General features: G+C 40.3%; 1 protein-coding gene across 2 annotated transcripts in view; it reads left to right on the top strand.

Moving 5' to 3' along the window:
* The window catches only part of LOC113007388 (inactive dipeptidyl peptidase 10), a 434,773-nt gene that overhangs the window by 65,276 nt on the left and 355,201 nt on the right, over positions 1-14,296 (top strand). For both annotated transcript variants that reach the window (XM_026143896.2, XM_026143895.2), the window contains exons 2-3: positions 6,999-7,110; positions 8,136-8,231. In XM_026143896.2, the coding sequence (XP_025999681.1) occupies positions 6,999-7,110; positions 8,136-8,231 (208 nt within the window). The remainder of the gene's footprint in view (positions 1-6,998; positions 7,111-8,135; positions 8,232-14,296) is intronic.

The following is a 14,296-nucleotide window of genomic DNA, read 5'->3' as shown; positions in this document are numbered from 1 at the left end:
TTTACATTCATTTCTCCCTTAAAGAATCCAGAGGCACACAGTGGGAACTAAAGGCCTTCGTTTCAGATGAAGATCATGACACAGATTAGCTGCTCTGTAACATAATACAGCTTTCCCATCTATGTCTTCTTTTCCTGTGCAGTTCAATTTCATCAGCTGTGTATCTTCAAAACAGCACCTGGCACAATACTACAGATAGCGGAGTGCATTTCACTTGAGGTAAAAATCACATGGTACTGTCACAAAGAAAAAAAGAGAAACAGTATGTGCACTTCAGTTTGTTGGAAGTCAGAGAGGAAATGCTTTGCCTCTCTTGACAGGTTATGCAGTATTGAGTATCTGTTTGGATTTATGGTGTTGCTTTGTAACCAGGAAGCCCTCTGGCATGGTGCAGAGAAACAGAAGGCGTTGGCATCTTAAAGATGAGGAGAAGCTATCTCCAGTGTCTCATATGGGAGATATACGATCACATTTTTTCTGACTCAAAAGAGTCAGAAAAATCTATACATCTATATTTGATATGATAGTCAATCATATTCACACAAATCATTGCGAGCTGCTATACAGAATCAATGTTAAAGCACCTGACAACAATGGACATCTATTACATTGCAACCATTACCCACTGAGTGCAAGAGCAGTACTTACAAGTTAAAATCATAAACTGTATATAAATGATGGACATAGCCAGTGGCTTGGAAAAATGAAGCCACATGTGTCTTGAGGTACAAAGTGCTGTCTGGGAACAAAGAAATCTCTGGATCCAGTGTACTCCCATTTAAAAACAACTTCTATGAGGACTATAATCTGGACAGGAGCATTGACCTCTTGTCCAGATCCAGTTAAGGGGGCATCCACACCAGAGGCCACAATAGTTAGGCATCACTACATGCCTGACACGTTGCTAGTGGAAATTCCCAGTTCCTGTTGCCAATGTAAACCTCTAATATGGTGTATGTTTCACTAAACTTGAGGGTTCAAAATGGTACTTCATAAACCAATGGGTAATATCTCAGATGCTTATTTCAGTACCTGTATACAGTCTGATTGCTGGATACCACAGCCGATATTAGATATGAAGTTAATTAAGTCCTGTTGAGCTTCTGCTTGTGACAGCTCAGTACCTGAGGTGTAGGAAATGTTTTTTTTAACAACCTTAAAATCCTGATGGATGCTGTCTTTTGATTGGACAGAATTTTGTAATGACATAACTTTAAATGCTGTGTTACTGCAGATATTTTATAAATATAAAGGAACGCTCAAAGAAAGAAGGTTCCTGGCTAGGGACTTTCTGAGCGGAGTTTGTATTTTCTCCCTGTGTCTGCAAAGATTTATTATATGAAGCATATCTCCTTCACAGCATGGATGCCCTTCCCAACATTAGCCTCCCAGAGATTTGTGTCTTTTTCTGATCTTGAACCAGTGATCTTCCTGTTAGGTCACTATGTTAGGATAATTGGTAGTTCTATATTGTCAGTAGGATTGAATGTAGGAGGTGTACTGTCGCTCTCAGCCTGTGACAGCTGGGGTAGTCTGTAGCCCCCACCATTGACCCTGAGCTGGATAAATGATTAAGAAAATGGTTGGATGGGATATTTCCTACAAAAAAGCTTTAATCCTAATGTGAGGAGAACATTTAATTCATGGGTTTTTATGTTAATGTTTTCTTTAAATTTCATTCAGAAAGTGGAAGTACATTGTGTAACAAATTATACAAAGGAAATGGGCAACCAATGGTCCAATAAAATTACAGCTTTAAATATAAACATCTTAAGGTGTGTTCTCAGAGGGGTGCAGTTGTTTTTGCTTCTGTGTTTTCTTGGCTGCAAGTGCTCTGGAATTCTCACAGTGACCTACATCAAACTGGATTCAGACTCTCAAACTGGAGCTATTTAATGGCATTTTCAATCAGTTTTTTAATATGGACACATTTTATTCCAAGCAACATTTTCACAGCAGGGGAGAATGGGATTCCCAGAATTGCAGGATATGAGGAACATAAAAGCCTCAGTGTATGACTGGAATACTGTATAACGATGTGATGGGGGAAATCGTAATGACATATAATGTTCCCTGATGTGTAATGAGGATTTCTCTAGTTAATGACGCCAAACAAAACAACGAGAACAAAGATGCCACAAACAAAATCATGCTCAACCAACACCAGAGGAGAAGTGTCCACTGTGGAAAAATTACTTTTATGCTGTGACTGATCCAGAAATTTAATAACTATATGCCACAGGGACTGGGTGTATGGTTAAAGTTGTAGAGTAGAAATGCAGGCGATGTTGTGATGGTGACGCTCCAGGATGTTTATCTTGGAATCATATTCCTAATTAAAGGGTTTTGAAAGCAAATATAAACACACAGAAGAGATTTAGCAGCTTGCGGCTCTGTAGGCGAGACAGATTTATTTATAACACCACTCTGTCAAAGCAAATGAAGTAAGGCTGTATAACTGATGACAGGAAGATAGAGTTTGAGACATGTCCAGAAATGGGTCTGGTCTACAGAGAGCGGTTTTGACCCCTTTACATGCAAGCATTCATCAAACTCAGCACAGTAAAAAACCAGCCTGGTATGGTGAAATGTTATATGAATATCATTCCAAGTCATTTTGCTTTTTACTACTACACATTTGTTATTTTGTGTAACTGCATAGCATGAATAATAATACAGCCCTAACCTTTTCAAGTAACAAAAAACTACTTGACAAAACAAGCAACTGTGTGCCTGAAATTCATGAATATTTGGATTTCGAAAATATCAAACTGTAAGAACAGTAGAAACTGGAAAGGACAAATGAAACAAACAAATAGGAAAATAAAATATCAAACTGAGTTTAAAAGCTTAAGGTTTGTATTAATTATTGCAGAAAAAGTACTGGAGAGTTGGGGTGGGTTTCAAAAAAACAACCAAAATTCACTGAACCAGCAGCAAAAGCAGATCAAAACTATGCTTTATGTTTGAAAAACATTGTCATTAGTTCCTTCTAACTTTTGCTGTTTTGCTCCCACCATGATAAAATCACACTTCCTGCACAGCTCTTCAAGATCAGTTCACCATCATAAATCTCAGTTTTCTGCATTAATTACCTGCTTATTGCTCACCATCATTTTTTTAAAAACGACATCTGACAAGAAATTATAATTTTTGCTGTTCGATACCAAAGAAATTTGAACTTTTACAAATTATGCCAAATTGCAAAACATTGAGTTATGTCTCTAATAAAAACTTCTTTAACTTTGCTCTGCTTCACTTCAGCAGCATCAGGTAATGTTCATATGTTGATTCATGGTTTTCTTCATTTTATGATCTACTGCAGAATATTTTTAAGGTTATCTGCTATAAAAAGTCAGGCCAGGAAAATCTCCTTCATGTTTTTCTGTGTTTTATCCTCAGTTCCTTTGACACAAAGGCACCTGCTCTGATGTTTATGTAACCCAGTGTTACACTTACACCTCTGATGAAGTCTCACAAGAGAATCAGAGATGAATCGAATCGGGACCTTGTGAATCGAAATCGAATCCATTATAGAAATCAGTGACTATACTCAGCCCTACTAGAGACATCTTAACTTTTAAATAACATATTTAAAATTACATAGTTTTACATACTTGTAAGCAGTCAGTATTTGCCTTAAACTGGAGCTTCATAAAGTGTTTCACACCAGTATCAGTATGTTTCAGAGTGTGTGCAATACACACACTGTCCATTTCACGCTTTGCCATTCCAATGGACTTGCAAGCTGCAGTAACAGCAGAGGGACATATTTTATTTCAAACCAATATAAAAATAACAAAGGGAGAGCCTTTAAACAGACATTAACACATTCAGATGCAAATACATGTTAGCCACCAAGCTTAATTGTCTGTGGCACAGAACGACCCTGGAATGTACTTCATACCTTTGTTGGTCACTAGCAACATCTTGGCTTTTAATGTGTTGCTGGTACCGCAACTTCTGCATGTATGTCCATTTCACGCTTTGGAGAGGCATGGTGGACTGGCGTGTCTACGCATGCACACTTTGCCATGATATGGGGTTGAGCAGTTAGGCGAAATTATTTCTTAACTTTTCTTGTCAAAGTTAATGGGTGGAATTTTACTTCTGTTCTGCTTAACCCAATTCAGCTTCTTCTGTAGTCTGTATTTTAGCAGGAACTACTCAATGAAATAAAGGAGGAACACAGTTCATCATTATTTTAAAACATGAAAGTCATTCAGTGTGTAAAAAATTTGAAGAACTTCAAAGCTTCTCAAAAACCTCTGATGAAACCAGCTCTCGTGAGGACCGCCCCAGGAAAGGAAGACCTGTCAGTTCATCAGCCTCAAAAATCATTAATTAATGGTCCTTCAAGATTAAAGCTCACATCAGTGCCTTGCAGAAATCCCATCTCTAGATGAAGTGTTGCAAAGCGACTGTGTGAATCATGCCTTCCCTATCAAATTGCTTTGTAGAACAAAAAGAAAAAACTACTGAGAGTGACTAACGAGAAAAGCTTTATTTGAGCCAAGAAAGTGAAAATGAAGGGGGAAATCAGCATAAACACATTACATTAATAAACAATCATACATTCATAAACACATTGTACACATTAAAAAATCTATATCTGGAAAACATAACACAGTAAGCATGATGTTTGTCATTGTGAATGTTTAATTTTTAGGTAGTGAGAAAGCAGATCTTTCAGTCTAGCCTTCTATGAGCATGTGACAAATTAATGACCTTCACAAGGTGCTGAATATGACTGGGATCCTCTGTGGTTCTTTTTACTTACTTTTTCTTACCAAGAATTGTATATCAAGTACTTTATTTTCATCCCCATCAGGTTCATTAAAACTACACCGAGTGGCTGAAAAGTAAGCAGTAATGTGCATAGTAAAAATAAAAGTAATGTAAGTGTTCAAGTGTTGCAGCCATGAGCACTGAGTAATTTCATATTGAAAGCAACGGTTTAGAAAGAGCTGAATAAAAACAATTAGAGCAGAAATTGTTCAGTTGTACCATGTTTTTCCTAAAAACATTTCCACCTTAATATGAATTCTGCTTTTAAGAAGGCTAGGTAGGGGGCTCTGTTGGCTCTCAGGTGACTGTTTCCTCGCGGCTGCGTGCAGCGGGGCTAGGGGAGGGTCTGTGCTGACGGACGTGGGTTACTGACCTTAGTCATTGAGGGCTAGCAGGAGGGACTATGCGCTTACCTGCTGCTCCTTGGCAGGTAGCTCCATGCCCTCCTGGGTTTTAATTGCACCTTAGAACACATATGCATCAACACTACAATGAGCGGGTGGAGGGAGGTTTGGAGTCTTCTCCCACCCCCATTCTCTGCGGCCTGCTGGAGCGGGAGGGCTAGTAGGAGGAGTTGGCCGTCCGACTGCGGTCTGGGGTGTGGGGCCTCCCTGCTGCTGCGGAGTCGGGGTGGTCTGCCTCTCCCCACCGCAGGGAAAAGGGTAACACCACCTGGGTCTGGGTGCAATTCCCCCCTCCAGGGGCAAGGGTACCTAGACCCGGTTTGTAGAGTACGCTTGGGGAGTGTGATTGTGTGTACAGCGTCTCTTTATGTCTGTCTCCACGTTGGTTGAGTGTGGAGTGAGTGCATATGAGAGCATGAGGGTGGGAATGGATGTTTGTGTCTGTGTGTGCCTGTATGTCTGTGTCTATATGTCAGGTTGGGTATCAGACGCCACCTCTCTGGGGACACCTCAGGCCCTCCAAGGTTTGGAGGCCTATCTCCACCCACCACCACTTCCCCTGCCGGTGGCGGACTCCCTCAGGTGTCGGTGTGTTGGTGGTTCTTTGTGTCTGGGGGTGGGCGTCCGGGTACACACCGGCTCACTCCTTGGCGGCCGCTTGTCGGGGCCTGGGGCCTGGGGCTCGCTCGGGCCCCTTTGGAGGTGGGGTGCCCCCGGCCTCTCGGCCTGGGGCTCGGTCACTCAGGCACAGCTGGGGGCCGGCGGAGCTCACGGGCGCATCACTGCAACTCCCCCTGACTTCTGCTCCGCGGCTGCTGGGCGAGCCCTCATCTGGGACTCTCCTCAGCTCTTACTGGAACAGTGGCGCGGCTGCCCCTCTGTTGGTCTTCCATGGTCTCTTGTGTTCTGGGGGCCTCTGGATGTCTGGAGTTTTGATCTCCTCCATACCCGCTTCACACCCTGGAGGACGGGGCTGTGGCCCCCCCACACTCCCTAGCAGATCATTACATGGAGAAACCTTTGGAATGCAAGCATGCTGATCCACACAGGTATGCACACATGGGTATTCACAGACGCGGACTAAAGCTTTCTTGGCTGCTGCCTCAAAGCACACTGTGCGCTGTCTATCTTGCGTGCTGCACAATATCGTTTATTATTTAGTAAATATTGATATCTATGACTAGCTAGTTTATTGTGATGGTGCTTTGTTTTCTCTATTATTATGTTGCTCTTTGTTGTTTGCTGTCTCCTCTGTTTGTTTTTTTTGTTTGTTTTTTTTTTTTTCTCCATACAGGTGACCCAGGAGTTCTTTTTTTTTTTTCTCTCTCTTCCCCCCCCTTCTCACCGTCTCTTCTCCCCTTTGGTTTTCTTTCTTTCTCTCCCCCTCTTTCTCTCATTCATTCCCCCTGTCCTATTTATTAAAAAAAAAAAAAAAAAAAAAAAAAAAGACAAAGGATGAACTGAAGCTCTGCCATCACGCAATGTCGCATACTGCTGTTTCTGATGTCATTTAGAAAGAAAAAAAAAAAAAAAAAAAAAGAAGGCTAGGTACAAACATTGGCCTTTATCTGAACTGAGCTCAGTGTGTTCTACCATTAATACTTTGCATGATCCATAACTTCCACGTAAGCATGTGTGGCTAAAAATTCAGCAAACCGCAGATGAGGAAGGTCTAATATATTTATCTCCTATATGTTACTATTTTATAGTATTATCATCACTATTTTCATGATCATAATTGTATTAATATGTCATTATGATTGATATTCTATTTCTATTTCTCTGATTTCTTTTCTTGTTGTGTAGAACGTAGGACCTATTGCAACAGACAGAAACTGGAAAGGCATTGGCATCTCTCTGCTGGTTATTGCAGTGGTGCTGTCACTCATCGGACTGTCCATTGTTCTGCTGTCAAAAGGTGAGACCCCGTGTAGATGAGTCACATCTAGTTAATAAATTATCGTTGACTTTTGTCAACAATAAATTGTTTTATTTTGTCACATGTAGGTTCATGTTATATTTAATTTTATATTTAATTTTGTAGTTTTGTGTAGGCATATGTTCTTAAAAAACAAATGCTAATCTCAAGGACTAGTCCCTCGCACATGCACATACAGTAAATAACATTTATTGAGCCAAATGCTCAGAATTGAAGCTTTGATTCAGCTGACATGGTGAAAAGTAGATAACCTTGATGTGGATATCACTTTAGAATGTTTATGGGCTTTAAACATTTTGTAAAACAATCAGATAAATAAAACTTCTCCTTTTCTTATCAGATCTGCATGCACATTTACAAACACATGTAATGTACCCTTATCACTGCCTAACATGAGTGTATAGCTGCTGGGGCAAACGTTTGACTGGCACCTTAAAAATCAGTGAACAATGACAAATTACCATCACTTGTAAGTTGTGCCAGGAGAATTAGCATTGACACTGCAAAAAAGTGGATATTTATTTAGTTTGTATTTAAGGATCAGTCTTGGCTATATTACAATAGTGTCTTTCCTAATTTGCATACTGTCTGCAAACTCCTGTTTTTCTGCCTTCATTAGCATATTTATTAATTCACTGCAGTGAATGTACACAGCACAGAAGACAATGACTGAGGTAAATCACTTCAGGTTTTAATTGTTTATCTGGGAAAGTGTGAGAAAAAGGTTATGAAAAAAATTAAGAAAGGATTGTGTAAGACAACATCTGGAAGGGATTTACTGCCTGAGTTGTCACTCAGCAGAATTTTTTGCTTCCCAATCAGTTATGAAAAATGGCGTTTGTGCAAGTATGACTAAACATTATTTAATTATCTTTATGTCATCTTACATTTCCTCACTGCACTGAAGAAATTTAATTATAGATTTGTTTTTTAATTTAAACACCAAATTACCAGAAAATACTTAACAACTGTTTTGTTGTTGTTCTTTTTGACTTTCTTCTTAGATGATGGTGGTAAACTATTTGGTACACCACTGACATTGGATGACCTTTTTGAAAAAAAATTCCAAATACATGATCCTGATGCGAAGTGGATCAGTGGTGAGTATGTTAAAACACCAGAATTCAGACCCCAAGTCAACGCTGTAAAGACCTGAAGTTATCTGAAAAGTTCACTCTATAATACTGTTTATGAAAGTTGACATGTTATTACAATAGTACAGGTTACCTTCTCAACAGAGTGAGCCATAAAAGTGCCCTGCATTCAGCGTGATTAGGGTTTACACTCTTGTTTTTCTTGAGTAGACAAGGCCTTTTATTGCAAAATGGATTGCTATAACTCCTGACAAAGTGTCAGGTATTTTTAAAAGGCTTATTTAATTTTAGTGTTTCTTTTTTCATTCTGCTCTTCCATTTTAATTGTTGTTCAGGTAGAAGACAATCAAATAAACTTGCATTCATCACTCTGGTGTTTCTTTTAGCAAAACAGATCCAGATTGAATTGAATGAAGTTTTTTTCAAAGTGCTTTTCAAAGCAGAAGTCACAAAGTGCTTTACAACACAGAAAAAACACAACAATTAAGATGGTATAAACTAAATAAAGGTAACCCTGAACAGGTGGAGCTTAAGTTCTTAAAGGTATCAATAGTGTCCACAGATTTTATGTTCAGTGGAAGTGAGTTCCAGGACTTGGGGTCACATCCTCAAAAGCACATTGTCATTTTGCCTTTAACCAGGATCTTTAAGCATCAATCAGCAGACCTCATACATCCAGATGTTACGTACGATTTTAGTAGTAGCTCACTGATCTGACCATGGAAGGCTCTGAAAGTAACCGCCAAATTTTAAATTAAACCCTAAACTTTATGGGGAAACGGTGCAGTGAAGACAGCATTGTTTTCATACAGGATCTTTTAGGGTACCCGATGAGAAGAATCACAGCGGTATTCTGGATATTTGTAAATGATCCAGGGATGAATTCCTCAGGTAAAATGTGGCCTCACTGGGATGCTACAAAGAGAGTCTTTATCTTTATAAGGAGTCTTTAGTCAAGCTTGAATCTCTGTGCTGTAAACAGTTATTTACTTTGTAGCTGCTTAAACTAAATTACATTAGAATAACATAAAAGTGCTATATTTCCCATTTGTTACAATATAATTTCTAAAGCCCAGTAAAGTAAGGATGACAGGAAGTACAACTATGTCACGTAAACCCTTAATAAGTATATTATGGCAAAAAGGGACATCATATAGGATGAGTTAGTTTTTTTATTATGGTATTTATATTCACTGAGACTGTATTTTAGCCATTTTTATATGTCTAACATATAAAAAAGTCACTGAGAAATGCAGTCACTGTGAGATATATATATATATATATATATATATATATATATATATATATATATATATATATATATATATATATATATATATACATATATATATATATACAGCATCTGCAAATTTATTTGCCCACTAGTCTCTTTGACCATTACTTTCACTCTTTATGATTGTAAATAACTGTGAGCCAGCTTGTCTCTTAAGCTGTTTTCATGCATGTACTCCTACAAACTTCAAGAGAATCAGGCAGCACACAGGATGACTACACACAAGGTGTGAATACATTGCACTATTACCTGGGCTCAGACATCACACAGACTTTGCATTAGGAAGCTGGCAGTAAAACACCATTTAACTAAGATGGACATTTGCATTCTCTCATCCACCCCCACTGGGTAATGTCGACATAATTTCAGGCTGCAGTGCATGAGTGAAAATAGCTTTCGCAGCACCTCAAGTATATTTAAGAAAGTTTCACTTTTAATTTATACATGTACATTCCAATAAGATTATAGTGTTGTGAATGTGACTGCTGTATTGCCTCTTGCAGGGTTCCAGTAACCTTATGAGCATATAGTACATGTAATGTAGTAGACCTGACTGCACTCTATTGAGTTAGTAATGTGTTAAAGCTGGAAAGACATACATCATTTGTACAGCTTTTTAGCAAAGAGACGGCACATAAGCTGCAACAGAGAGCAGGCAGAAGACAGGGAGTAAATATCTTCCATCTATGTCACCTGTTCAACTCATTGAGTTATACCAGCACAGTGGTGAAACAAGGTAATCAGAGTTTATTACTGCCACTAAGGACTTCAGACTGCTTTAAAACCTTTGCTCAAAACCTTATGGTACAGCTAAGCAAACAATTTCACTCTGGATACTCTAAGACTTTAAGAGAGAGAGCAAAATGAAATTCCCCACCACAATCTTTATAATCCACCAAAGCTCCAATAAGTTTGATAATCAAACTTGACCTGATGTTACAGTTTGTTTTTTTCCCCACGCAGTTATATTATTTTTACATAAAGTATATACACGGCTAAGAAAATAACACTTTTTGATCAGAGTATAGCATCAACTCATTTAAACTTTAGGGATATAGATCTGATCAGTTAAGTGTCAGAGGTGTTTGTTAATTTGTTTCAGACACTTTTGCTGTGCCTCCCAGGAAAGTCTAATGAGCATGGATTGTTCAGCATGACCGGTTTGATAGTGAGTCAGTGATGGTCTGGGGAGGCATATCCATGGAGGCTGGGCAATGGCACTCTGACTGTCATTTTGTATCAAGATGAAATCATTGGACCAATTTGCAGATTGTATACTGGTGCAGTGGGTCTTTAGTTCCTTCTGGTGCATGACAATGCCCAGCCTCATGTGCTCAGAGTATGTAGGCAGTTCCTGGATGAAGGAATTGATAACATTGCCTACCTACCACACCAACCTGACCTAATCCACTAGAAAACCTTCTGGGACATTATTATTTTAGTCAATCCAGCTCCGCCAGGTTGCACACCAGAGTGTCCAGAAGCTCAGTGATCTTTGAATTCGATGCGGTCGTGTAACACACACTGCCACTGGACTATAGAGAGCAGTGGAGACATGTTCTCTGGATTGAGACATCACACTTCTCCATTTGGCAATGGATTTGTTAGATGCCAGGAGAATGATACGGGTCTGACTGCATTGTGTTAATTATAGTGTGGGGTTGTCTTTCAGGAACTTGGACTTCACAAACCTCACAAATGTACTTCTTCCAGAATTTTCAAAAAATTGCCATAAACAATTACTGCTAACAATTCTAACCTTGTGGAAAGCCTTCCCAGAAGAGTTTCAATTGTTATAGCTGCACACGGTGGAGCTAACATCAAAATAAACCATGTGGATTAAGAATGGGAGGTTTATTTGAGTATGCTGTTTACAGTGTTGTAAGTTACTTTAAATTAGTAACTTAGTTACATTACTAGTTACTTCTATCAAAAGTAACTCAGTTACTTCAAGTTACTCGTTACTTTCAGAGTAACTAGTTACTAGGGAAAGTAACTTTGGTTTTACTCAGAATTCTCTTGTTAATGTGTTGCTTCCGTAACTGGATACCCAGCAACATTGCCAGTCTTCTAGCTTGCTTACTTGCCACAAGTGCACTGTGCCACCTACCAATAGAAAGGAAAAAATAATGTGCACATTTCCACGAGAGAAATCCCACGCCTGATTTTATCCTAGCCTGCTTTTTACATCCAACACAAAAACTGCAGTCGTGGTGCTTTCGATTGTACTCAGAACTCGGAAATTCTGCCTTCTGAATTGGAAGATGTAGGTAACACCAGACTGAAGATGAGCTGCATACAGGGCTGGACTGGGACAAAAAAATCGCCCCGGGCATTTTGACTAGAGACTGGCCCACCATTATAGGAAAAATCATAAAGCCTTTGAATGAAAATAAACGCTGTTGTGACAGTGATGTACACTGTTCTGATGGTATATATGCATCAATCTATCAATTGTTTGTTGTAAGACTCAGATAATTATTTTTTTAAAAGTGAGACATTTTAAATGAGAATAAGAAAGTATTTCCTTGTGCCCCCCTTTCCCTTTAAATGCCCTACATGGACCCCTGGCCACACTTTGCTAGACCCGCCCCTGCAGAGTTACCAGCTGTCAGCTATTTAGAAAAGGATCCTGGTGTTATTTATCTCTCAGAAACAGTTCATAACTTCCCTTCAACTCATTCATGTCACCTAAAAGGTAAACCTGTTTCTCCATCATCTGTTCAGCTCTGATGATTCAGTAAGGACATCTCCTGGTTTCATCTTCATGTTTCCCTCTCACCACATATTCAAACCGATATCATGACCAGCAGGTTTACAGCTGTGGCTCCAGCCAACATCAGCTGATACTAGAAATTAATATTAAATAAATTCTAACAACAGCTGATCAAGCTTAAAAGTACTGCTGTTGTTTACCACGACATCTGCTGGTTTCCTCTTTCTGGCGCAAAGTGGACAATAAATAAACAAGAGAGAAAAGCCGATCAGCTGATCATTGATCAGTTTCATGATTGAAGTAGAAACAGGAGAGGGAGGGTGAGAGGATGAGAGAAGAAGAGGCAGCTGTGCAGCAAACACACAGAGTAACTCCAGCTTTGTGTCTTTGTCATTGTAGCTGAAGTCCGGGACAAACTGTTCCTTTTCACCTCAATACGAAACGCGTAATATTTTCTCTGAATACGAGACGATTCCGTTTTTTACGGGACGGTTGGCAACTCTAATAATTAACCTTATGAACAAAATAAAGTTCAACATCAGTAACATAGCACCACCCAGCTGTATAGAAACCCCGTCATGCTAGCTAGTACGCAGTACGAAAAAGTCAACACAACGAAAATAAACTCCACCTAAACTTAAGATAAGATAAGATAACCTTTATTAGTCCCACACGTGGGAAATTTGTTTTGTCACAGCAGGAAGTGGACAGTGCAAAAGTTATGAGGCAAAAATTAGAATACAATAAAATAAAATACTATATACAGTAGAATAAAATAAAATAAATATACAATAAGAAAAAAAAATACAAATACAAATACTATATACAACTGAGTAAAAATACAACGATGCCAGAAAGGATTATTGCACTTAGTATTATTGCATATGTATGGATGTGTGTGCTTGATCAGTTAAAGTCTTTATTATGGAGTCTGACAGCAGTGGGGAGGAAAGACCTGCGAAATCTCTCCGTCCCACACCGTGGGTGCTGCAGTCTCCCACTGAAGGAGCTGCTCAGTGCTGTCACAGTCTGCTGCATGGGGTGGGAGATGTTGTCCATCAGGGATGACAGCTTAGCCGCCGTTCTCCTGTCACTCACCACCTCCACTGGGTCCAGAGGGCATCCTAGAACAGAGCTGGCCCTTCGGATCACCCTGTTCAGTCTCTTCCTGTCCCCAGCAGAGATGCTGCCGCCCCAGCAGACCACGCCATAAAAGATAGCAGAAGCCACAACAGAGTCATAGAATTTCTTCAGGAGTGGGCCCTCCACTCCAAACGACCTGAGTCTCCGCAGCAGGTACAGCCTGCTCTGCCCTTTCCTGTAGAGGGCGTCTGAGTTATGAGTCCAGTCCAGTCTATTGTTCAGATGAACACCAAGGTACCTGTAGCTGTCCACAGCCTCAATGTCCATACCTTGGATGTTCAGTGGTTGCAGTGGAGAATGCTTGTGCCTGCGGAAGTCTACCACCAGTTCCTTGGTTTTACTGGCGTTGATCTGGAGGTAGTTCAGCTGGCACCAGTCCACAAAGTCTTGGGTCAGACCTCTGTACTCCTTGTCGTCCCCATCAGTGATGAGGCCGACTATTGCAGAGTCATCAGAGAACTTCTGCAGGAAGCACTGGGTGGAATTGTGGGAGAAGTCTGCAGTGTAGATGGTGAAGAGGAACGGAGCCAGAACCGTTCCCTGTGGGGCCCCCGTACTGCAGACGACCCTGTCCGACACACAGCCCTGAGTCCTCACATACTGTGGTCGGTCGGTGAGGTAGTCCAAAATCCAGGTAGTGAGGTCCACTCCAGAGTTCACCAGCTTGTCCTTTAGAACCGAGGGAAGAATGGTGTTGAAGGCACTGGAGAAATCAAAGAACATGATTCTCACAGTGCTTCCAGCGGTCTCCAGGTGAGCGAGGGAACGATGTAGGAGGTGAATGACGGCATCATCCGCTCCAATGCCAGGCTGGTAGGCAAACTGAAGTGGGTCCAGTGATGAGCTTATTAGGCGCTGAAGCTGAGCCAGGACCAACCGCTCCAGGGTCTTCATCAGGTGGGATGTCAGAGCCACCGG

This window comes from Astatotilapia calliptera, chromosome 16 (assembly GCF_964374335.1).
Source record: "Astatotilapia calliptera chromosome 16, fAstCal68.1, whole genome shotgun sequence".
NCBI classification, from domain to species: domain Eukaryota; kingdom Metazoa; phylum Chordata; class Actinopteri; order Cichliformes; family Cichlidae; genus Astatotilapia; species Astatotilapia calliptera.
This window is presented reverse-complemented; position numbering and strand designations above follow the sequence as displayed.